A 26,907-nucleotide genomic window follows, 5' to 3' on the forward strand; every position below is an offset into this window, starting at 1 on the left:
CTTTGTTCTACAGCTTGCCTCAGGATACAACCTACTTACTTAATAAATGAGAATTCATTTTTACGTTTTACTATATGTGTGTTTATTTGCATCTGTTCAAATCAGATGTGGGGCTTTTTCAGGCAAAAACACTCATATAAATGAATTAGTGTAATTTACTTTTGCACAGTACTGTATGTTTACATGTATTTAGTACAGTACAGTGGGCATTCTCTTAGCTAGCAGGTTTTTGATTATTGCAAACAATATAAATAGCTACAATATAACTGACCATCTATCTACTCCTAAAGCTAGTGTTTTATCAGCTGCTTAGTGAAGGTGACTGTTTATTATTCTCACATGATTGCTCATTGAAAAATGCCTTCAAACTGCATTTCGCCATATTTAGTTTAATAGCTAACTGTTTGTTGGATGTAATTGCTCTATACACTGTGACAGTATCTCATCTAAAATGTACAATATTTGCTTTACAACATAAAATACTTTTTCACACTGCAATTTATTTATTTAAAGTGCATTACAAACACTTTAACCCTAAACTAAAAATCACAATACGTAGCTGTTTTTTTTAAAACTAATATACAGTATTTACACTGACAAAACTGAGAACCACATTTCCCTCAGTAGTTTCTGATGCTCTCTCTCTCTCTGACTGAACATAACCTGGAATCGGATTCATCCGCTCTAAAAGAAGACCACATCACATGCACTCAGTTTAAAATTATTCTTTCCGATGCTCAATGCAATTACCCATTCTCACTAGAGAGGGCCCTAAATCCCCAAATCCCACAATTTACAGACATCAGCTTTAATAAAACAAAACTCAGTGAGTGGCAGATCTACAGATAAAAACACCTTGTTAAAGACGGAGGTCGACAGAGAATGGCCAAACTGGTTCAAGCTGACAAAAAGGCTACACTAAAGGTTAAATTATGTTGTGTAGATTGCTCTAAAGTATATTATTCTTTTTTTGAGGAGGTGATGGGGTTATATTTCTTATCGCTCATTGACTGAATGCCACAGCCTAAATATATTTAAGTATTGTTGCTGACCGTGTGCATCCCTTCATGGACACAGATTAAATGTATAAATAAAATGACAGTGTTCTTCTTCAGTGGCTTTCCTAATTACAGGATCTGAATCCAATAGAACAGTGTTTCTCAACCCTGGTCCTGGAGATCCACAGCCCTGTACATTTTAAAGCTTTTCCTGCTTTATCACACCCACTTTAACTCAATAAAGGGTTGTTAAAGAGCTAATTAGTTGAATCAGGTGTGTTGGAAGCAGGGAAGTCATTGCGCAGTATACAGGGCAGTGGACTTCCAGGAACAGGGAATAGAAAACAATTCAATAGAGCACCTTTGGGATGTGGAACAATGGGAGATTTTTTGCTTTCTGACAAAAAAAACATTCAAATATGCAGGAATTGTGTAAAGTAATCATGTCAACATGAACCACAATCTCAAAGGAATGTTTCCAACATCTTGTGCAATTCATGCCATGAAGAGTTGAGGTTTTTAAGAGCAAAAGGAGGCTCTACACAGTTTGTTAGAGAGCTGCAGTTTCACAATATTCTAAATGATTGTAATCTGTGCAATCATGAGCTGTAATCAAATGGGCTGTGGTTAGTCTGCAGTAAATTACTGGGTTAGAATAATAAGGTGGGACTGTCTCATAAGAAATTACGGTAAGACCCTCTAAATGATTCTTTATTTAAACTGGTAAAGCATAAATATTTTTATGCTAACTGGTGTCTACTTGCTTTCATTAATAATTAGTGTGTTTGTGTATTTTAGCTTTTTGGACTGAATTGTTCTTATACAATACCAGTTTTTCAGCCTTAGAAATGACCATGAATGACTATCAAAGAGATTCTGTAGAGAACTTTGCGTTTACAAACTTTGCTGATTAAAAAGACCATTTTTTTTTTAGTTATCAATTTCTTGTTAATACATATCAGTACAGTTCACCCATATTAAGTATTACGTATCTTATACAGTAAGTATAAGATACTATAAATAAAATATTTATAGTCATACAGCTTCTTCCCCCAGGCCATCAGGCTTCTGAACAGCCAATAGCAATGTTATCAGTCCACAGTTTGTCGCAACTCATCTAAACTGTATCATCACACAAGCTATCTAATCACATCTTCAACAAATTGATTTGATTATAAGATTATACTAATATCTTCTTAAGTTAACAAATTCACCAATAAGTGCAGACAAAAACTTGGTTTCCTTTTTGAGAATAGTGGCTAGAATATTTATCTAATTAGTTTTTTTTATTTATTTTTTATTCCCATGTTCTTAGTTTATTATTATGCATTTTATCTTTTCTATCATTCATAGCATTTTACTTTACTTTTATGATTATTATCTTTTTTTTCATTTTATATTTTATACATTTTGTCACGTCTTGGCCTCGTCTCGTGTCTCTGTGTGTCTTCCCCACGTGACCTGTGCTCCCCTGTGTCTCCCGTCTCAGTACTTTTCCACCTGTTTCTCATTTGTAGCTCCGCCCCTTCCCCAGGTGTTTCTAATTATAGTGTGTTTCCTGTTTCTTTAAATAGCCCTCCTCTGGCACTTTGTCTCTGTCGGTCTTTGCACCTTCCACTGTTGTCTGTCTCTCCGCGTTTCTGTGTTGCTAAAGCCCTAGTTCCGTGTTTATTCCTTGTTTGTTTCCCTTGCCCTGCTTAGTTTAGTTTTACCTTGTCTAGTTTAGCTTCTTGTTTATTTCCTTGTTTATTTCTAGTCCTTCTCTTGTATATATTCCCTGTTTATTATTTTATTCTCTAGTTGGTTTAGTTTAGGTTCTCTGATTTGTTCTGGTTATTGGTTATTTTGTGTATTTATCCCTGCCCTGTTTTGTTTTGTATTTATTAAGTCTCTCGCTTGCTTCTTTGTTTATTTACTCACGGTTTGTTTGTTAGTTATTATTTTATCGAGTTTAGTTCCTTGTTGTTATTCCCTGTTTGTTTATTCTTATTATCTCTTGTTTGTTTATGTTCTCTAGTCTCCCTCGTTTATTTTGGTTTATTATCCTTGTTACGTGTTTACTTGTTTCTTTGTTATTTATTTAATAAATTATTTATTTATTTCGCCCTACCTGCACTTGTGTCCGTCTCCTTGTCTACCTGCCTGGGTAAACCGTGACGCATTTTGTACTTTTTATGTCAATTTCTTTTTGTTAATTTTTAATTTTTTGGTCTTTTCAAAATGTCCTATTTATTTTTCTTTTTACTTTCTTTTTTATATATTTTATTCGTCTATATTAAATGTCTGTTTAAAAATTATTTTATTTATTAATAATTTTTTTTACTATTTTGTTCCTTATTATTTTTAATTATCTTTAAAATATTTTCCATCGCTTTTGAACTGTAAAAACTTGGCGGCATTGTAAAAGAGGGTCAACCTCAGTGTATTTCTGAGTGAAAATAAAGGTTGATTGATTGAAGTGGCAGAAGACATATCACCCCAAAGTACAATAATTTTCAAAAGCATTTCAAATAAAAAATAAATAAATAAATAAATTGTCAAACAAAAATCAATAATAGTTTTAGTGATTTGGTGCATTTCGAGTTCAACTAGTGATCTCTCTTCTCTTTTTCTAATGTCTCCTGCAGCCTTTGCTGAACTTCCAATGTGTGTTTCTCACCCCCTGCTTGGTTTCTGGGTCAGAGTGTCACGGCCCATTCCTGTCTGCCTGCACAAATAAGATGGCATCATCATCTCTCTTATGCTTCAGGACATCTGTGTTATGCCTGCTATGTGCTTCAGACTTACTAATGTGACCTCAGATGAATGATGTTTACGGACATTAAAGAGGACATATCTGTGCATTTCACAAACTGCCTGTTTAGAAGAGAATCAGGTAATGCTTAAATGATGTTTTTTATTACTTTTTTTTTATTACTTTTGTTTTGTAACCTTTGACATCATTGACATCACAACCTCTTTACTGCTTTATTTCCAAGGGACTGAAAACAATTACTATACGATTAGCAATTAATAATAATTATTTTACATAATTATTTCTTATTTTGTCTCCACACTTAGCTGTTAAGAGTAAGCTGTCCATCCTGTTGTCTTACAAAATCATGGTCAATTAAATATTACTTTAAAAAAGCAGTTTTTGAAACAAAGGACACCATGAACAATTCAAAATGTTTGCAACCACGTTTTCATTAAAAACAAATCTTAATTAGAATATAAAAATTTTCAACCCTGTTGAGCAATTTGCTATTGACAGGGTGTCACACTGTCCAAACCAAGGACAGACAAACGCAGATACCAATCAATCAAATTTATTAACACAGGGGAAGGGCTTATAGTAGTAGTCAGAGAAAGGCTACCACTGTATCAATATTAAAATGGCAGCACAAAATGCTGCACAAGTAAAAGGGTTATACAAGGTAAATTCAAAAGGCAGAGGGTAAGGCAAAAAGATGTAATCAACAGTAAACAAACAGTAAAAAGGGCACGACAAGAGAGCAGTCAAAAAACACAAGGAAACAGGGGGGTATTTATATAAAGCAGTCCAGGTGTGAGCAATCAGAAGCTTGGCGAGTGTGAATGCCTTAGCCTCAAATGATTAGGAGAGTCAGGGAAGCCTGGTGAGTGAGCATGCTGGGAAATAGAGTCTTTGCTGTACAGTTCACTGTCCTGTGCAAGCAAACTGACAACGTCAGGGCTGACACAGGGGTGGATGTATGACAAGAAATGAAAAGTGAAAAGTGATTAGGCTGGGAAAATGTGATTTCTCTGTAGTCTGAAGTTTTATAAATATAATAAATTGTCAATAGAATAAAAAAAAACGTAGGTTATATGAGACGAATGGGAAGAATGGGGAAAAAATATGGTATCTAAAACTGCTTGGTGTTTTATTGCTTGGTGTTGTGTGAATGAATTACATTCTTTTTTGCATTATTTCTGATTTGGAAAATATTATTTCATATAGTATTATTTATATACTTTTTTGTACAAATCCTATTCTTTATTATATTACTTAAAATATGTGAAGTTACATTGATTTTGTATTCATAAATAGATTTTGTATTCATGAAAACAGTCATTCCAAACTTTTGGACAACAGTGTAAGAGGGATCCAGAGAGAGATGGGCAATTAATTCAGATGGGGTTCTCTCTGGATTTCTGGGAAACCCAGTGGGCACGCCGAACCCGAGAAGAGAAGTACACTATGTAGGTCAGGAGGCACAAGAGACCAGTGTCCTGCACATGATGTGACATTTGAGCGATGACACCAGGAGAACTCGCTGTAAGCACTTTCAGTTTTGTTTATAAAGAGACAGAGCTTAATGTTCATGTTCAAATAAATCACATTCAAATTAAAGCTGCAGGTTTAAATCCAATGAAAGTAATTAAATCCGCTGTTATATAACCCACTCAGTATCTGCCAGGACTCCTATACATCCATGAGACATGTATAGGCTGTCTGTCAGCACACAGTGAGCATGCATGTGACAGTTAAAGGGGGAAAAGACCCCTTTTGTCGCCAGTAAATGTGTTATTGAAGAGGATCTCATGCTGAAAATGACTCCCTCGTTATCTGAGACAGGGAAAACCCACACAACAAAGGTCAATGACCAGGAGCAGCAATCATCCAGAAACAGCACAGGCTCTGATTGATAGCCATTAAGAGCTTTCCCCTTCATTTTTAATGTAAGAGGGTAATCTATGCATTCATAATTCATACAGAACTAACAAATTAAAGAGTTACATAGCAGGTATAGAACGTGCTATAGAGAACCGGGCTCAGTGTACAGCACCGCTTTAATTTGAGACATTTAATAAGACTATAATGCATGCAGAAAAAATATGATCTTAAACACTTCAATACTTAGTATCTCTGATGCCAAAGCTCATCTAAAATGCACAAAGAAAAATGGAGAAAAAAAATTGATCAATTGAATCTAAATTGAAATTTTAAATGAGCTTCAGGATCATATTGATAAATGACTTATTCTTTGCATGATACAACTTTAACCTGCATTTGTGGATTGCATGGTAATCTGTGTTCACAGGCAGTGATTTCTGAAAAAGTTCCCATAGACCCCACAGGCTGATTTCCAGTGCAGAATTATGCCTGGTTTCAATGCAGTGGCACCTGAGGGCCCGAAGATCACCAGCATCCAAGTTTGACTGTTGCCCTTGAAAGGTTATTTTGTGTTTTATGTTCTATTGTAAAGAAAATATGGCTATATGAAGATTTCAAATCATTGCATTCTGTTTACATTACATAAGCCTTTTTGCTGACAACTACAATAAAACAGAAATGATTTAGTATATTGTTATTATGAGATGTTATGTCATAGTTATGAGAGCGTAACTCAAAATCATTAGACATTATGACAATTACAGCATATTATATATTATATAACTGTTTTTATCCCATTATATCATGTGTGATCATAATTACAAATAATATTGTAATATCTCAAGTTTTTCAGGAAACAAAACAAAAACATGACAGTTTCAATGGCTATTTAAAAAAAATGATTTAAGATTGTAGTTAATGATACAGTCGGAGTAGAACCAACCAGAAACAATCCTAATTTAACATTTTGAAAATATTTATTGGAAATTCACATCCACAAATTGTAGCATTTCTAAATAGCTTTATAGACTTTTTGCTATTTTGCTGACTACAATGCTCTAAAAGCTCTCACACATAAAGTTACTATACATAATGATTATGAATACACTACATGCTGTCTGAGACACAGGTTTACCATACTCTGAAAAAGATTTTAGGTCTGAAACTAAATAAATGAATAAAATATAATACAACTTGTGGACACACACATGCATGGCTTTGTGCAAGTAATAGTCCCCAAAGGCACAGCGTTTTGTTCAGGCCCATCCAGACATATCCAGGTCTCTTTATTTAAAACATTAAAGTTTGCAGTTCATTGTTAAGATAGCCGGACTGTATTGTTTTGGTCCATCAGCTGAAATGTTGTTTGTGTTGTAATATTTTTAATTAGTAATATTTAATATATTATGAACATATATTTGAGTGGATGTAATTAATACTGTATTCAGCACGAGCTTCCACTGACGTTAAGACACAGCTCTGCATTAATTGGAGAGAATTAATTAGATTATAATGTATTCAGGAAATTCCGTCGGTGATTGGACGAGCGGAGCGGCGCGTCTCTGCTCGCGGCCAATGGTGCGCGAGCGCAGCTTGAGCACTAGCGACCGGGGGGGATAAATGTCTTTGTTTACTTTTCGTGGTGAGAATAGTGAGAGAGAGAGAGAGAGGCGGCCGGTGTGTGTGCTGCCCTGTCCTTTATTACCTACTGTTCTATCAGCGTGTTTCTAATGTAACGACATGGATTTAAAAGATTCGGGAAGCGTCGTTTTAACCGCCTACCATTCATTCACTGCCTCCAGGATTCATCTGGCGGACGAGAGCTATGAGCCGCTCACCGCCACCACACACTCTCCCGTTAGCAGGTAAAGACACACACACACACACACACTGCGGCTCGGGTTTCTCCGGCTAGTAAGTTTTAGAGTGATTTAAAGTCTGACGCGCTCTGTGTTGAATATTCTCGAGCCGGTGGTGAAACGCTCGTGGAGGCAGCCGCGTGCATACGGGTGTCTACAGTATGGTTTATGGTAGAAATAGCTCATTAATGCCATTAAACTGATACATTCAGAATTGAGGGCCTGCTGAGCATGTCACTAAAAATACCACATAATACATGCTTCATTTCTAGCCGTTACATTTAGCGTTATTAAATTAATCCGTTTATTTATTATTTAGCAATGGCGATATCACAGAAATGCTCTTCAGTCCGTTAGTAGACAGCAGTCCATCACCAGTGTTTCCCCCACATTGCCCACTAGGGTCTGTGACAGCTTGAGCCAGCTGTGTTCTCTATAGCAGCTGTCCACAACGGGCAGCAGCTGTATGTTAACGCTAGGTTAGCTAGCTATTGCTCTACTTGCAGCCTGGGAAACCCTTTTAAATAGCTTTGGCTTAGAAAAGCATTAGCTTAGCTATTTAAGCTGGTTGTGCTAAATGCAGTAATGCTGCTCTCCTAATACTGTAAAACGTGACCATTGGAGGCTGTGTTGGTTGTGTTTTAAGGGCTATGTCTACTTCTTTGTGCTAAATTCAGTGATACTGCGGTATAACGTGGCTATTTTGTCATATATGACATACAGCTCTGAAAAAAATAAAAGACCACTTCAGTTTCTGAATCAGTTTCTCTGATTTTGCTATTTATAGGTTTATGTTTGAGTAAAATTCTATGAACTACACACAACATTTCTCCCAAATTCCAAATAAAAATATTGTCATTTAGAGCAATTATTTGCAGAAAAAAAAATGGCTGATATAACATAAAAGCAGTGCTTTAAAACCTCAAATAATGCAAAGAAAACAAGTTCATATTCATAAGGTTCATAAAGAGTTAAAAAATCAATATTTGGTGGAATAACCCTGGTTTTTAATCACAGTTTTCAGGCATCTTGGCATGTTCTCCTCCACCAGTCTTACACACTGCTTTTAAATAACTTTATGCCACTCCTGGTGCAAAAATTGAAATTTGATGGCTTGTGATCATCCATCTTCCTCTTGATTATATTCCAGAGAACTCATCATTTTAATTCTAATTCATTCTTTTTCTCCAGTTCTGTATATATTGTTGGATTTTAGATTAAATCTTACACATGTTCTGACAGAAAAAACCATCTCTCTGAGATATTTATGTAGTTTGTGTATTAACAGCTATACTTACTTCATAATGCTAAATGCATTAATGCTTCCCTCTTAGTACTGCAAAACATGTCCATTTAATGCCATACATTATGCTCGTTTTCTCTCAGACAGATGATTTTAAGATTAAATCTCACAAAGATGCTGACAGAAGGGTGCCATTTGAGCCCATCTCTCAGAGGATTTTTTTTGTTGGTTTTGTTTATGTGTTGACAGCTATACCTATTTTTTTGTGCTAAATGCAGTAAAACTACCCTCTTAATGCTGTCCATTTAGTGCCATTCATATGTTTTCTCTCAGACAGATGGTTTTAAGATTAAATCTCACAACAGAAGAGTAGTCTTTTAGCCCATCTCTCAGATATTTTTTTGTTTGTATTTTAATAGCTATACATGATGTTGTTCAACTGTGGCCTAGAGGTTAGAGAGGTGGACTTGGGGTGGAAAGATCACTGGTTCTATGGGATGTGATGCCATTAAACAAGGCACCTAACTTAACAACTGCTCCCTGGGTGCTGCTGATGTGGCTGCTCAGTACTCTGTATTTCAGTGTTTTTGTGTTTTGAATGTGTTAAATGCAATGATTAAAGCTATTGCATGCAGTAAAAAAGGCAAGTTGAATTCAATAAACTGTGACCAGATATATTTGTACAATCAATATTCGTCAGATCCACCAGAATATGACTGATAACATTATCAGTTTTGGTATCTATTCCTAATGACCATTGTTAAAAATCAAAGTGGTTAAGACTTTCTGTTTCTCCTTTCATAATCTGTGAATAGATATCACAATAGAACACACTTTAGTGTACTACCTAAATGAATTCCAATGATCCAGACCATGAGCTGTTGGAGGCATGTAGTGGAAAAAACTGTGAAATTAATACAATAAACTCTGACCAGATATATCTGGTGCAATCATAGGTGGTGATCATAATATAATATAGTATAATCACTTTTAGTGTCTGTCCCTAATGGACGTTGCTAAACTGTTAAATGATTGGCGATTAATTCCAGCACAAGCTGTGAATAGAAGATGTGGGTTTGGACAGTGGTTCTAAAGTTGTTATGGTCACATTTTAAGACTCTCACTTTGCTTTTAGACAGTTTTTCTGCAGGGCAGTTCAAATGTGTTTTTATGAAAGTGTGTGTCCTCAGTGTGTCACACTCAGGCCCTGACTGGTCAGCGGACCTTGAGAATTAAATCTGAAGATGCTGTGAGTGAAGAGTGGTGCCAGGGGTTAGGCAGAAAGGCAGAAAAAGGGTTCTGATGCAGTATTTTGTTCTTTTTTTAAAATCTGACCAAGGCTGACTCCACACTTCAAGGCTAGTTCTGGCCCTGCCCCCCCCCCCCCCCCCCCACACACACACCTTTTTTAGGATATAAATACACTGTCTCTCTATGGAAGTCGTTTAGGTTAGTATATATGAAGGGCAGGACAAGATGTTGATGACATGTTGTTGATGTAAAGTCTATCTGGGTCAAGTCTTTCCAGCACTCGCACACCTCTCATAACCACAAAGTCTGATCAGGAACAGCCATTATGTCTTAAAATATTTACATTACGCAGGGGATGGCCAGCCAGTTTACTCTAGGGATAAGAATAGCTTGTACATGGGAGATCTCGTCGATTGTGTTATCAAGGCTGAGGACGTCATCCTTGATCTTCTGTTGATTTATGCCTTTAGCTAAACATAGAGCTCTTAACCTTGGGCTATGTTTTGACATGTTCATACAGTGTTTTACAGACTGGTTGTAATGGGCCTAACATCCATTATGTGTTCCAAACAGATACAGTTACATTTGTTTGTTTTACGTTTCTCTAGAAATTTGTTAGGAAAGAGCTGTATTTTAACTTATGTTTTCTGCTTGTTTCTTGGGGTCAAGCCTTCAGTGTTTCCGCTAAAGGCTAAAAGCGGCTCTTTTGAAGGCTAAATTAATCTGGGAGGTATTTGGTCGGTATGCTCCCTTTATTAAGCTACTTACCTGTTGTTATTTCTGAACTAATTAAATCTGGTCCTACTACAACTAGCACACACACACACACACACACACACACACACACACACACACACACACACACACACACACACACACACACACACACACACAAAGGCAAAAATGGACATGAACACAGACGCACACACAGGCACGTTACATATAATGAGTGTTAAAAGTGCAGAGTTGTGTGTTTGCATGTGTATTTGTGCAACTAATTGTTTATAATAGATACACAGTCATTTTAGTGTACATACTTCATAATTTATAGCAGTTCATAGCAGATATTGAATCGTTTTAAAACACAAAATCATTTATGTCTGTTACTGGACCATTTATAGTATATACAAATTTTGTAAATCATTTGTAGCAGTTAGTTGAATAATTTATAGTAGATATAGAATTATAGATACTATTGTAGTTACTGATTCATAATGTATGCTTAATAGCAGTTCATGAATCGTTAAAGAATCATTTGAAATACAGATTTAATTATTTATAACGGTCGATGTATAATCTATAGTAGATACAGAATAATTTTAGTAGATACTAAATTATTTATAGTAGAAATAAGAGCAATGTCTGAATATGCTGTATAATTAATCATTTATTGTAGTTATGTTTCTGAATCATTCAATCATGAGTCATAAATGATGCAAGTATTTTGTATATTTTGTAATACATACAGAATAGTTTGTAGTGGATAATTTATTATTATTATTATTATTATTATTATTATTATTATTATTATTATTATTATGCTACTCAATTATTTGTGGTAAATGCAAAATGAATATTTTTAATAGAAACTCTTTTTAGTCGGTCCTGATTATTATTATTTTTTAAGTTCATGGAATAAAAACACCTTTATTTTTTTATTGTGTAATTGTATTGGTGGCACTTGGGTGTGAGCACTTGGGTGAGAAGCAGGATTATTCCTAAATCTCCCTCATTGAGTTTTGTCTCATAGACAAAGGGGAAAGCTTGTACTCTGGTGTCTTTAGATGAATGCTGCTTTTGTCATTGTCATCTGACTTGCTGCTCATGGGCACTGTCAACAATGTGCTGGAAGTGTCCACACACTGGAGGTCAACAGTGGTTTCCTACACTGTGGCAGTGACCACAGATATAGCTGTCACGGTATTTGTAGCTTTATTCTAGTAAGAGCTTTGTTCCTCTTGCTGCCAGCAGGGGTCCGATCACCACTGCACATGTGCTGCCACCCTATTGTTCCTGTTTTAATTATTTATTTGTTTGTTATTTTGATTTGTTTGATTACTGCCATGTGTTTTTTTCCTTGTTTTTCCCGAGCATATCACGGGGAAGTCGTTGCTCTCCCCATAAACCACCTTTTTGTTTCGCTTCAGATGTTTTTATGGTGCAGCCTCGTGACTGAGGCCTATTGAGTGTGGCTGCTCCCATTGTTCTGCCCGAGCTCCGAGCAGCCAGAGGAAGCAGAGTCGCGGCTGGAGTGGCAGTTTCTTGGCAGCGAGTGAAGGTGTGACACAGTCGTGTCATAGTTCCTCTCTGTGGGCATTATATGGTGCACATGCCTGTGTTCTGGCAGCTGACATCTCTGGGCTGAATGTCAGAACAATGGTGAATAAATTTAAAGTAACAATAGGCCTGGATGTGGATAATCTGCATGTGTCATCCACACTTTGCAGAAGTGAGATGTCCTTGGTTTAGGATTTGGATCATTGCATAACGTCATAGCGTAATGTTCATATCTCCATTTTTGGGGCTTTAATGCACAAAACAGTGTGACTTGAATACTATATATTTTTTGCACAATAAGGCGCAGTTAAAATCCGTTTAATGTTCCCAAAAATCATTAGTGTGCTTTAAAATAAGGTGTGCCTTAAGTATGAATTTTACCAGTCAGGTTGTAAGGAGCAGTAAAGCGTTATACAGGAGTTTCAGTGAAGATCCTCCAGCACCAAGGCTGGAGCAGTATTAGCATTAGCAGCTAACTGTGCTAAGCGCTAGCTCTTTCATTGTTCAGTGCTGAGTATATCAGACTGAAGCCTGTGAATTTACCATGTTAAAACAAGCTAAGTGGGACGAACCATTAGCTAATATCACTCTGGCTTACTGGAATACTTCAATACTGCAGGATTCATCAGTGTATCACTGTCGGCATTTATTAGCGCTAACCGTGGCTATCGGTTAGCCACTAATGCTAGCGCTGCTGCACCCAGCCTTATTGGAAATCTGAAAATCTTAGTTTACTTTAAATAAATAGAAGCGCTTTACTCACCCAAATAAGCAGTTTTCAGGAAAGAAATCTGTGTAGATAAACATTCAGCACTTATTTGACTCTTAAAATGTTTTTTTTTTTAAGAATTACAGTTTTGTTTACTCAGCTTAGATTTACATGATTAACATTTATTGATGGTGCGCCTTATAATCCAGTGTGCTTTATGTATGAAAATAGACCAGAAAATAGACGTTCGTTGATAGTACGCCTTATATTACGGTGTGCCTTGCAGTGCAAAATATACGATAAGTCATTTGGACAATTTTATTGGTTTAAGAAATATTCTGTGTATTGTGGATGGTTTAGTTTAGTTTAGTTTAGTTTAGAAGATTTATTCATTTCATTATAAACAAAATACAATTTTACAGAAAAAGAGAAATATACAAATCACAAATAAAATGAAAGGCAGCAGAAAGAAGAAAAAAATCTTATAATATCTGCCCCTTTTATCCCAAAAATATTTAAGAACAATAGTACATTAATGGATGGTTGTATGGATGGATGGTTGTATGTATTTGTCTGAAAACACTTATAAGTGGGCAATATGACCCTAAAATATATCACGTCAGGGTATTTCTGTGCAATAACATGATTCTTTGTGATATAACAAAACACAAAAAATATTTTAATACAAATAAAATAAATGTTTTTTTTAGTATAAATGTAACATACCAGGACTCTAATTCTGTATTAAGAACAATAATATTTAACATGTAAATGTAAATAATGTAACTTGAAATATCATAGAATGTAACAAAAATCTTTCATCTATCCATCATATTCTCAATACATGAGCTGATTTCATTGCTAAAGTAATGACTTTTTATTATGTTCCAATCAGTTTCCTATTAGTAAGAAATAGAAGCTAAAATCGACTTGTACACCATAAACTTTATGACCTGTTTTAATGACCGTGGCGATATAAGGAAAAATGAGATCCTGATTTATTGGCGTCCTGAATTGGTATTTAAATGATCGCTGTGTTAATGTATAAGGCAGAAGGCAGTCTCATGGGAACTGATTTCTGTGTGTATTGACTTTGGCAAATGTGTAAATCCACAGAAGTGTGGTGAGTAAGTTCCAGTTTACTGCTGCTCAGGTAGAGCTTATGTACCACAGAGAGACTGATGACCTCATGCATGCCAAATGAAAGAGGAAATACCTATGGCAGGTGCTTTTCATAGCACTGCACTGCACGGCCACATTCCAGAGCAGAGAAGGTAGAGAGGAAAGAGTCGTGCGGTAAAACCTGCCCAGTTCTCTTCCACGCAGCCATGAGACGAGGAGGTCAGTGTTTACAGAGCTCTTATATGGAGAAGGAGACCACCATACACAGGTACACCTCTTTCACTTCTATTCTTTCAGCTGGATGTTCTATTTAACTCGTAAATAGTGTTGTGTTCCCGTTTCGTAAATGTGCTTGCCTGTCGTCGCGTTTACAAAGGAGTAGATAAGAAAGGCTGTGGAATCTCGACCAGCTGAGATCATGACAGTTTAACTCGAGCTTTATTGGAAGAAGTTAATTGATTTCCTTCTGATAAAGAAACTGTGGTGAAGAAACTGCCAGCATTACTCACAGCACTTGAAGCTTTTATGACTTAGATTTGTTTCTAAGGGAGATGATAAGAGATATCTAGCATTAAACTATATCATAAGATGAATTAATGTAATAAGTTTTAAGGTTTTGATTTTAAGGATTTGGTTACTCATCCTGATGATAAGAGCCTTTGATTTATTACTAGGGGAGGGGGATATGTCTGTAAAATAATAGCGCAATATTTCAGATTATTTTTGCAGTCACTGTAACTTTGGCAATATATATATATATATATATACAAAAGCACAAACTGAAAAATATGTAAAGAATAATAATAATTAAAAAAAAACTCTGCAACAGAATATATGTTAAACATTTATTTTGTGTAAGTATAACAGTTTCAAACACTTTACATATGTGAAATTTGACTACAGTTAATTACTAAGTCGAATTTGCCCATCACCTACTCACTCATATAACTCAAAACCTGTTTTTACATAAGCTATAGCTTCACATTAGCTCTCTGTACTGTTGATTTTTGTTCTGATATTTGTTTGTGCTGTCCAGGATGACCCAAGTGCAATGGCTTTCTCTGACTAAGTCTTGGTTTCTTCCTCTTAATGTAAGGGATTTTTTTCTTGTCACTGTTGTCACCACAACTGGCATCACTGTGGTGCTCGCTCACAAAAGCCGTGGACCTGTTTTTCTCTGTAAAAGCTGCTTTGTGACAACTTTTATTGTAAAAAGCTCTTTATAAATAAAACTGAATTGAATTTTATATAAAATAATAATAATGCACAACATTTAGCGCAACTGCAAGTATAAACAGTTATACAAAAATACTCCTTAAGCTTTAAAGTAAATAAAACTGCTACTATTATCCTATTATGTGGATTTTTCAAACAACAATATTATTGTGATGCCTATTTAGTACTTAAAATGCTTTTAAAATCTGTAAAATATTTTGACTTTCTTTGCTGTTGGGCACAGCTTATACCAGTGCTGGGCGATTTTCACGATTAATTTGGTTCATTCGAATTACAGTCGAATTAATGCAATTTCAGAATGGAGTAATCACAAATTTTACATACAGACATATCTTTTTAATCTAAAATATCTTCATTTCATTTCTGAAGTGTTTATCTGTCTTGCTGACTCGTTTATTGCATTACTTCTCAATTATTTTTTTTTGTTTCGATTATAATCGAAAATCTGATTTTTAATTTTTTTTTTTAACTCAAAGATTTTTTTTTTAGGCCAAAATCACCCAGCACTAGCTTCTACATAAAAGGATGGATATAATTATTAATACAGTCAATGATTTTTGTTTTGTTTGTAATTATTACCCTCAAATTATAATAGATATGGAGTTTCTATGTGTATACTGAAGAATCATGAAGATAGGAAGTATTTAAAACACACTGTAACAAAAAAGCAACATCAGGAATGAATAGTGTTGCACAAGGATTTGCTGAGAAATGTTCCTTACTTTTTTTAGAAATGTACTTTACCCAGAATGTACTCAGGGGTCATCAGAATTGTTTTTGTCTCTCTTTTGAAACGTCCAAAACATGACCTGAGGTTACGTCTTTCCTCCGTTTTTGACAGACTCAGGAATGTGCTTTGTTTTAGAATCGCTAATGAATGATTAACTCAGCAGCGTTGATAACTCTGTTAAGAAGTCCTGAGCGCGTGGGCCGGTAGCTGTGCTGTACTTTTTGGCACGCTAGTGATAACCGAGTTTCAGGGCCACAACCGCAAGAACTTTTTTACATACATTACTAACAAGCTGTGTTGGCGAGAGGAAATTTGAATAGAAAATTTCTATGCAAAGAAGTGTGTGAAAGATCCTGAGTGAGGGGTTTGTTTGTAAAAATGTGAAGTACCTGTATTTTCACATATTCACATATTCAGAAGTTCATGTGTGTGTATTATGTTAAAGCAAATGTTGGCACTATTTCAGATTACAGGACGCATTCCGGAGTCCTGAATGTTGTTTTGTTTCATTCCAGTTTCACTCAAATGAACACCTGTATACTTATCTGTGTTTTTCATACGCTGTAGTGAAATGGTGATAATCATAGGCTACACAGGTTCACACAGCAGGTAATAGTGGCCTAAATCTGATCAAATGTGTTATCTGTATGGCAGCGTGAACAGCAAAAAACACATTCTGATTCTGAAATCTGACGCATATCTGATACACTGACACGCTGTGATGCATTCAGTCTGAACAGCCAGATCAGAATTCATGAAATTCATAGGTGAATCCAACTCAACACATACTGAGGAGAAATGGAAATGGACAACAGCAGTGAGGGAGGTTTTCAGTAGTGGGATAGAGTGTTAACAGGCTTAATAAATAAAATAAATATTTGGGGTTCTGTTTCTGTTCAAATTAAAGCCTATTAGAAGCCACACATCACAATGACTCTGAGTTTGAAGATATTTCTAGAGAAATAGCAAAACACAGCCAAAGGAGGATGTGGCTACAGTGTCTCAAAGATGCAAACCAAAGAAAAACAATGTGGCCAAAAAACATGGCCTTTTCACAGCATGCTGCATAACAGCTCATTCTCAGTTATAAGCTGGAGGGGTGTAAGAAAACATTGAAATATCATAGTATCGCAATATTTTGTTTTACAATATTTAATTATTAGTGTACATGTAAATATTGGTGTCTGTTTTTGCTTCGTTTTGTGATGTGTTTAAACACCGTCACTTCAGATCTTACAGTTATGAAGATTAGAGAAAAAGTATTTTTTAAGATTTCATAATTATAGTTTTCTTTTTTCCTTGTACAGCTCTCCCAAATTCCAAATAAAAAAAAATGTCAATTAGAGCATTTCTTTGCAGAAAATGAGAAATGGCTAAAATAACAAAAAAGATCAAGTTCATATTCATAAAGTTTTAAGAGTTCAGAAATCAACATTTGGTGGAATAACCCTGGTTTTTAATCACAGTTTTTATGCGTCTTGGCATGTTCTCCTCCACCAGTCTTACACACTGCTTTTTGATAGCTTTATGCCACTCCTGGTGCAAAAATTCAAGCAGTTCAGCTTGTGATCATCCATCTTCCTCGTGATTATATTTCAGAGGTTTTCAATTAGTAATATCAAAGAAAAACATCATTATTTTTTCCAGAGCTGTATACATACAGAGAGTTTGTATATAGAATTGCTTACAGTATCGAATTATATTGTGATATATATTGAATCGTGTCATCAGGTTCTTGCTGGTAAGGATGAAGCCGAAACATCATGTATAGAATTGCTCTATTGCTTATATGCATCAGTTTGGGAGAGTGAACTGTACCAATTAATGTCAGATACAGTTCACTTTTTAAAAAATTGTGTAAACAGCCTGAAGAAAAAAATTTTGGTGGTAAAATCAGATTTTTTTGCCACTTTGTACCGGCAGAGAGAATGTGCACTTTGTGCTTATGTAATTAGGTTAGAAATACATTTGGGAGAAGAGTCTCAGAAGAGTCTCTGGGCACCAGAATCTGTGTTCCAAAGGTTTGTAGTCTTTACAAACCCTTTTGTTTGTAGTAGTCCTTGTTTTAACCTCCATTACTGCTGCATGGGCTTGGTTTTATTACAGTTATATAACCTCTCTTATCTTGATTGCAAGTTAATTTCATACTCCTGTTGACTTTAAGAGTGGGTGTGGATGTGTGTGTGTGTGGTGATGTTTTTTGTACATTTTAAAGCCATGGGTATTTACACTCCGTTCTTTCCTATTGTCTACAGTCAAAACAGGAAATTTCATGGTAGTGAAGTTCCTGCCCATAACATGAGCAAAGGATGCTCCCTCGCCTTCTTATAGTTACAAGTGTGACTTCATATATGTGTACATAGGTTATTTTAGGCTATGTTCACATTACCAGGCTGAAGTGACTCAAATCAGATTTTTTGCTAAATGCGGCTCAGATCTGATTTTTTATTTCTTTTTTATATGACTGTGTGAACGTGCCAAATATGATTTTTTTTTATCAGTTTTGAGTCACTTCCATATGTGGTCCTAAAACAGATATGTATCCGATCCATGGACATGCAACATGAATGGAAAAGGTCAAATCAGAATTCATGCGTCCTTTTGCTTTTACGCATGTGCTACGTGCTTCTCTCTCGTACCCACACTTTATCTCTTGGTGCAGCTGTGCAGCTATAGCTGCTAAAACAGCAAAAGCAAACCGCCTGGCCTTTTTTCACCTCCTCGACCTGGGCATGTACTTCAGACCAGCTGTTTTCTCTTCACTTCAGCAAAAGATGCTCCACATATGAGCTGCTAACACATCCATTTCCCTTTATAACGCTACGAGCCGCCTCTCAAATATGCCGTTTTTTGTTGTAATTGTTGAAGGCAGCGTTTATACATACTGTATATCAATGTGAGCATGTGAGACATTTCAGGGACAGATTTGTTCACATTACACACAGATACAGGTCCCTTACATTTGTGAATGTGAACCGTCAAGAAAGGCAAATCTGATCTGAGCAAAAAATCTGATTCGAGCAATGTGGCTTGTAATGTGAACGTAACCTTAGATTAATGGCATGATTAACTGCCACTGGATGGTAGGGGTGTACAAAAGTATTGATAAATATTGATATATGAAAGATGTTGGTTCATTTGGAATAAAATGTAATGCTAGATTTGCCTTCAGATCCCACTGAATTGAATCTAACTGGATAACAAGTACTTTTATTTTATGCAGATTTTATTAGTATGATTTTTTTTTCCATATTATTTTTCTTACAGTATCGCTATTAATCGCAATGTCTTGACTACCATATGTATCGTATTGCCATATTATTGCCAATATGCAGCTCTTGCACTTGGTGTGTTCGTGACGCACATGTCCTCCTCTGAATGGCTAAAGTAAAGAGATATTTATTGACTATGAGCACGTCTCAGTGACACGCTGGTCAACAAAGGCATGTTTATGCTGGCTAAGACTTATGATACAACTTATCTCTGATCACATGATCCCGTGGATGCCCATAATAGTCCGTCACTACCACAATAGATAGTGGCTAGTGTTGCTCATGTAGCCACAGCTCATGGTCAAGCCTTGTATGGGACAAAGCTGAATACTCAATTATCCCAGCAAAACATCTTCTTCAGAGAAGCTTGACAAGTCATTACTGTTCCATCTCTGTTATAATGAGTCACCCATGTTGCGTGGCAAAAGCTTTATAATCCAGCCTGCTACCTGTATCAGAGATAAGGATCTTTTTTTGAGGTCCAGCGTCACTCACAATGCTGCATTGATCTGTTCTGTAGGATGCCCTGTTAACGCCCTGCCTTTTAAACAGTTTTTGGCCATTAGAATGTGCTGACACAGCAACTCTGGCTCCAGCCTTAATGAGACAGGCCTGGCCTATTAGAACAGAGCAGGCTGAGTAAATATAGCACACATGGGGCTGCCATGTCGGACATTAGAGGACGTGAAGCCCCCCCAACCCCCTTATCCCACACCCTGCCTGCCATAAAAGCCACTATAGCCTGCAGTTGCTCAGGCCATGTGGACTACATGAGCTGCTTGGTGCTTGGTAGCCTGACCTGGGTGACCATTTGTGCTGAGGCTTCTAGTTTCAAAGGACTTTCTAGTTTCAAAGGAAGTTATAGATTCTGTTTCTATGTTTACTTGAGCATTTATGGCATTTGGATGATGCTTTAATCCAGATTGTGTTTAAATGAAGATAAACAGGTTAAAGAATGTAGAGGTTAATGGAGTTAGCCCAAGTAGTGTGTTCTGCTATGTGGTCTGACATGGAGAACTTCTATTTATTTTTTATTTTTTTGCATATTTTCAACATGATTTGTTGTTGTTTTTTGCATCTGTATGCTTTAATGTTGTTCGTAACATTTAAGCTTCATTGTTTAATTGTTGGTTGTGTTCATTACTATGTATTCTCTAACCAGCCCGTGACAGCCGTGACCCATGTCAGTGTGTCCAAAGAGTTTTCTTTATATGAACCAAAAAAAAAATATATATAGTTAGCCAGTGTTACAGGTGTTTGATAGCTAGTTTGCTGAGTTCTGAAAATCACTGTACTGTGCTGAGTTATGTACTCTTAAGAGTGGTATCTGGTTAGTGGTGTTAGAAGTCTTTACCAAGATGAGTAACTTATAAGGCACTACAGCAGCATGCAAAATATGTATAATACAGTATTAGCTGACCATTTGGGCTAAAAATGGTCTGATTCTCTAATTTATTTATTTATTACAGTATGTTAACGACCAAATGGCTTTTATTAGCTTTTACTTACTGTGACTTGGCATGTGACTTAGCTGAACATAGCATATCATATCTTCCCTTTAGAAGTACACATTATGCTTCTCTGTTAGGCTACTCCCGGCTACTCTGAATAACATTTGTGTATCAACAGCTTTATTGACATTTGGCCTCAGTTCCCATATTGATGCATGCTGAATTTTACACTGTCTAGCCTCTCAAGCATTGGTCATGAACACTACATATGCAAAGGTACATTCTACAGTGTTTTAACCAAGAAATCAATACTAACTGACTCTTATAATAAAAAACACTAGAAATCAATACGGTCATGTGTATTTACAGGTATCATAAAATTACAAACTCTACTTCTCTTGGAATAGTTGAATAATGACCTGTAATAATGGTACCTGTAAGTGACATAATATAAACCTTAAACAGTGTGGTCTCTTCATTCCAAAGAAAATCCTGCATAGGAATGAGCTAAACACACTGCAACAATGTGCATACTGTATAACCAGCCCACTCAAAAACAAAAAGCCTTTTGAAGAGAATATGGAAGCAAAATTAAAAGGATTAAATGATTTCTCTTGTTTTGTTTTTATAAAAGTTTTAGATAAAGCATGCATTATTTCCATTCTGCACTGATTAAAGCAACTGCAAGATGCACAGCACCAGTTACTAGGTTACTACATTACTACATCCTGTCCAGAATGAGCTGTGGTGTGCAGTTTTTGAGCTAAGCGCAGTGTCCGTGACATGGCTAACCCATATCATGATTCTCCTTTAAAAAAAAAAAAGAACAGAAAAAAGCATTGGTATGCCTCCCATCTGTCACACATGAAGCTGTCCTAAAACAAGCTGAGCAACTGAACAATCGTGCATACTTGAATTACTCCTTTATATTTTTAGATTCACAGACCTCACTATGCACCAAAGCTCTGAAATCAGTCCAGTGTGCCAGTGAGCTGATGATTGATGGCCACTGCTAAGGCCCTATGTTGCAGTAGAACAGAGTAGAACCTGGCACATGCTGCTGTGTTTAAGCTCTCTGAGGAATTTTTAGAAACCAGATGTTTCTTATTAGGGTGGAAGTTTAATTGGGGGAGGTCGACATACTTTTCTGGTGAAATCACCTTGAGCCGCTGATATCGTTTCTGCTGCCCCCGAATAGTGGAAAAACCTGACTGATCTATGGGTGAGTAAACATTTTCAACGTTTTGAAGGGCTGTGCAAATCACACTCAGCAATTTGGCACAGTCCTGTGATTTTTATCTGCTCTGAAGTGGATGCCCATTTTAATCAATATGGAAGATGGAAAAGGTTTTAGTCAATTAAATAAATGGACGGTGAGGGGCCGTACAGACATTGACTGAGCACATGGAAAGGTTTTCCAGGCAAGGGCAAGGAGGTGGAGGCGGCCCCTTCACCAAGTTGCGCCAAGACAAAAGTACTAACAAACAAGTTCTGGGGTTGGTTTGTAGCTGTTGGATGGTGGTCTTGGCACCATGGTTGGTTGTTGACATTCCTGAAAGGAATTGGGTCATGACTTTTTGAGGGACCCTCCGCGTTTTCCCTTGGTTCTAGCGTCTGGCTTCTAGTTTCAAGACAAAAACTAGCCCCGCGTTTCCAGTTTAGCTCTGCTTTGTCTGTGACCTATATTTTATATTATTGTGGACTAGTGTTTTTGCCAAAAGGTGAAGTAAAGGCAAGCATATGCCACTTTAAGGATGATTGATTCCTTTTGGACTTTTTTTTTTTACAAGGCAAAGAATGAAGTGTAAGAGTACATGTGGTGTCATGGTAAATTTAACTTGGTGAAAGAAGTAATGATAGTGCACAGTGTGGGCAAAATTATTGGGACACCCGCTCAATCTTTTGATGTTTAGTCTGAAATCAAGGTAGGCATTTGTTGGTATAACTCTAAAAAAGTATCTACTGTCCAGAAGGTGTTTCTACTAGATTTGGAGCATTACTGTGAGGATTTGACTGCATTCATTGACAAGTTTGTCAAATTATTAAGGTTAGGATGTAGGATGATCACCATTTTCGCTTACCCCAAGCAGGAATGGTGCCAATATGCTCATGTTTATCTACTGCAGAGAGTTAAGTTCTGCATAAAAGCAGTAGCTACATAAAGTGCAGTAGAAGACCAACTAAAAATACTTCTAGCTCAGTAAGTAATCAGTTTAAAAGTCTAGATTTACCTGTGTTATGGATTGTTACAGGGTGGCTGCTCAGGTATTTCTGTGGAATGTTTGTTTTAAGTGAAAGCGAGGGATGATGTGAATGGTGATTGCCCACATCTGGGACCGGTTTACCAAAATTACCCTCGTTTCACTGCTGCACCTCCAGAGATTTCAAACCTCCACACATCACCTTCCAGCTTCACTGCGCTCGATGGTGGGATCAGTAGAGAAAGCTGGACGTAAACAGAGCAGACAATGGACATTTAATGACCTCTAAAAGGAAGCGGTGGGGGCTGCAAAGATTAAAGCACTGAGAGGCTTCAACAGAGCTACAGAGAGCATAGAAGAGAGGGAGAGGGAGAGGGAGAGGGAGAGGGAGAGGGAGAGAGAGAGAGAGAGAGAACAGGACAGGATGGAGCAAAAGAAGAGGGAGGGGTAGAGGTGAGTGAGAGAGAGAGAATGGGGAGAGGATACAAAATGAAAGAGGGAAAAAGAGTAAAAGAGAGCAAACAGAACAACAGACAGAATTAGAGAGAGAGACAGAGAGAGAGATGCACATAAAGAACAAAAAATGAATGATAAACAATGTAACAGAGAAAATGCAAGACAGATGAGAGAGGAGCGAAAGAGCAAAAGAAGAGATGATAAAAGAGTAGTAAAAGGAGGGAGAGGGAGAGAGAGAGAGAGAGACAGAGAGAGAACATTTTACATGACTGAAACGAGACTGAATGAGACACAATGGAATAGAGAGAATGAAAGAGGGAAAGAGATTGAGAGCAAGGAAAGAGAAAATGCAACGACTAGAGGCGCAAAATACAAAAAATGGAGAAATGCATGGGAACAAAACAACAATAAAACAGAACGGAAAGAGAGAGAGCAGGACATTATAGAGCAGCACAGGAAGGAAGTATAGAGGTGAGAGAGATATTGGGTATAATAAAATGAAAAGAGAGATTAAGATAAATTCACAAAAAGAAAGGCTGAATGAGAGCGACAAAGGAGAGAAAGACAAAATGAGGGAGAATTAGAAAGAGAGAGAATGAGAGAAAACAGGACAGGATGGAGAAAGAGAAAAAGGAGGGGTAGAGGTGAGTGAACAGGAGAGAGCGAGAGACATTGCAATAAAAAGAGAGAACAACAGAGGAACAAAAAAAGAAAAACAGACAGATTGAGAGAGAGAGAGAGAGAGAGAGAGAGAGAGAGAAAGAGAGAGAGAAACTCACAGGACTGAAACGAGACTAAATGAGACACAATGGAATGGAGACATTGACAGACGGGAAAAGATGGAAAGAGCAAGGAAAAAGAAAATGCAATGACTGTGAAAGAGAAAGAGAGACTTTGAGACAAAGAAAAAGTAAAAAAAAAAAATGTAAAAAAAAAAACAGCCAGAATGAGAAAAGAGAAATGCACAGGAAGAAAGACTGGGTGAGAAACAATTGAATGGAGAGAATCAAGGACGGAATGAGAGCGAGAGAGGAGGGAAAGAGAAGAATTAGGAGAATGGGAAAAGAGAGCGAGAAAGAGAGTGAATGAACGAGTGAGAGAGAGAGAGAGAGAGAGAGAGATAGATGAAGGAGAAAGAGGAGAGTGAAAAAGAAAGACGGGGAGGGGGCAGAGAAGGAGAGAAACGTGTGTGAGCGTGTGTGCATGCGCTGGAAAGTTGCTGGCCTCCCGTAGAGTGGGATGGATAGATGGAGAGAGGTATGTGGGAGGGGAGATGAGTTTAGGTTACACACACACACACACACACACACACACACACACACACACAGTTCCTGCCGTCACAGGAGGAAATCCTGAGATTGGGTCAGTTTAGCTTTGTCCATTCTATTCTCTCTGTCTCTCTCTCTGTCTCTCTCCCTCTCTTTCTCTTTTCCTCTCCCTCTCTCTTTTCTCTCAGTCTTTTTTTTCAAGTGGCTTTGTTTTTATGATCTGCATCTCAGATCAAAGCCGGCTGCCCTACTGCCCTCCTCTGTCCTCCTCGACTGGATGAGAGACTGAAGGTAATCTGTCTTTTCCTCTCTGGTGTTACTCGTGTTTTTGGGGCGGGGGAAAATAAAGATACATTCTTACAATTACTCACTATAGATGAGCTGGAGAGAGAAACATTCAGTACATTTGACTCTATCTGATCTTAGTGTGTGTTCTGTGGTTAGTGGTTTTGTCAGGGTTCGTGCCTGAACTGTGTGTTTTAATACAGAATGTAAGGAAGTCTCTTGTTCTGTGAGCACGTTGTTTTAAACAGTGTGTACTGTACAGTATTCTGTGCTGTAGTGAAGTGAAGGTGCTACTGGATACAAAGTCTTCCTGACTTACTAGGTTAGCAAGATTGCTGTCACTGTCACTGAGTGCTTTGATTACTTTTTGTGATTACAGTTCTGTGAATGAATAAAGAAGACTCTCTCTGAGCTTTGGAATTAGTAAAGCTCTCCCTTGTACCTGTTTAAAGTGTACATGCAAAGCTATGCAACCCACCCACTTTACTTACACAAGTCACAGCAGGGTTGGGCAATATGTATAGTAAATATTGATATATTTAAATAGGCCTGTCACAACTTTTTTTATGTTTGTATGATGTACTGTCCCAGAAAACAATGTGATAATACACAATATTATTGTCATTTTAATACTGTATTAAAGTATAATAATGGCAATATGATCTTTTTTTAAGAGCAGTTAACTTTGAATAAATTATAAAATAAATTTTATTTGATATTGGTAAGATTTTTGGGGGGAATTCGTGCTGCCTTTTCAGCATAGTTTTAATGCAGTTTTTTTGAACTCAAGTAAACATGTCTTTACATCTTCACCTCTCACAGTCCGCTTGATGCATGCTTCATTGATTCGCGGCTCATTGTGCGACTGGGTATCTCTCATATGTAAACAAACATGCTAAGAATCACAATAGACAATATCGACGTCAGAAAAATTGTTGGGTCATGTCTACATAAAGTACAGTAAGTCAATAATGTAATTATCATGACAGTTTCATGTTCAAAACGGTTGTTTGCACAATAAATAAAATTGCCCTAATTATAATATTGCATCTGTGAAGCAGGTAGCCATCTGTGTGTGATTTTTAATTAGATAAAAATAACACACATGGATTGTTTTTATGGAAATGGTTTGATTTCCAGAGGTGTCTGACACTAAACAGAGCACAGACAGTCTCGTGCAAATTATGGCTTAGAAACTTTATTTATTAAGTAACTAAAGAAGCAGCATGATGACTTTGTTTTACCATCTCAAAAAACATAATGTGCAGTGCAGTTTTTTGAGTCAGTGAATACCATAAAAAAAAAAAAAAATATATATATATATATATATATATATACATACATACATACATACATACATACATACACGTATGTATTTAAGTAGTAAATAGTTTTGGCTGTTAAAAATAAATTTTTATAATTTATTTTTTTTAATAAATTTATTTCAAATGTTATCCCTTTTTTCTCCTCAATTTACAAGACTGATAAACCAATCCACACAATAAAAATCCCCCTACCACTAGTGCAGCTTTAACACCAGAAGGGTGAAGACTAGCATGTGAAGTCAGCCACCACCTCTTTTTGAACTGCTTTTAATGCAGTATTGCCGAGTAGTATCACAGCACGCTCGGAGGAAAGCGCAGCGACTAGGTTCTGATACATCAGCTCACAGACACCTTGTGCTAAGCGACATCACTCTTTGGAGTGATGTGGGGAGAGAGCGCCATCTACCCACCCAGAGAAAGCAAGGCCATTTGTACTCTCTTAGGGCTCCGATAGCTGATGGCATGCTGCATGAACAGGATTCGAACCAGCGATCTCACAATCTCATTGTGGCAGCGATGTTTGTTTATACTTTTAACATTGTTCTTTAATAAGGGTTTTATCTTATCATATATATATTGTATCACTTTCTTTTTTAAGCATATCAA

The 26,907-nt window shown here is 36.7% G+C and overlaps 1 protein-coding gene across 3 annotated transcripts in view; it reads left to right on the forward strand.

Moving 5' to 3' along the window:
- Positions 1–7,267: 7,267 nt before the first annotated feature.
- Positions 7,268–26,907, forward strand: part of arhgap28 (Rho GTPase activating protein 28) — a 53,501-nt gene continuing 33,861 nt past the window's right edge. Inside the window, exon 1 of one of the 3 annotated variants that reach the window (XM_007232016.4) lies at positions 7,268–7,481. In XM_007232016.4, coding sequence (XP_007232078.3) covers positions 7,357–7,481 — 125 coding nt within the window. In that variant the 5' untranslated portion in view covers positions 7,268–7,356. Of the gene's footprint in view, positions 7,482–14,231; positions 14,346–24,853; positions 24,983–26,907 lie in introns of those variants that run through there. The other 2 variants (XM_015600960.3, XM_015600961.3) reach the window with 2 other exon arrangements.

Source organism: Astyanax mexicanus, chromosome 6 (assembly GCF_023375975.1).
Source record: "Astyanax mexicanus isolate ESR-SI-001 chromosome 6, AstMex3_surface, whole genome shotgun sequence".
NCBI classification, from domain to species: Eukaryota; Metazoa; Chordata; class Actinopteri; order Characiformes; family Acestrorhamphidae; genus Astyanax; species Astyanax mexicanus.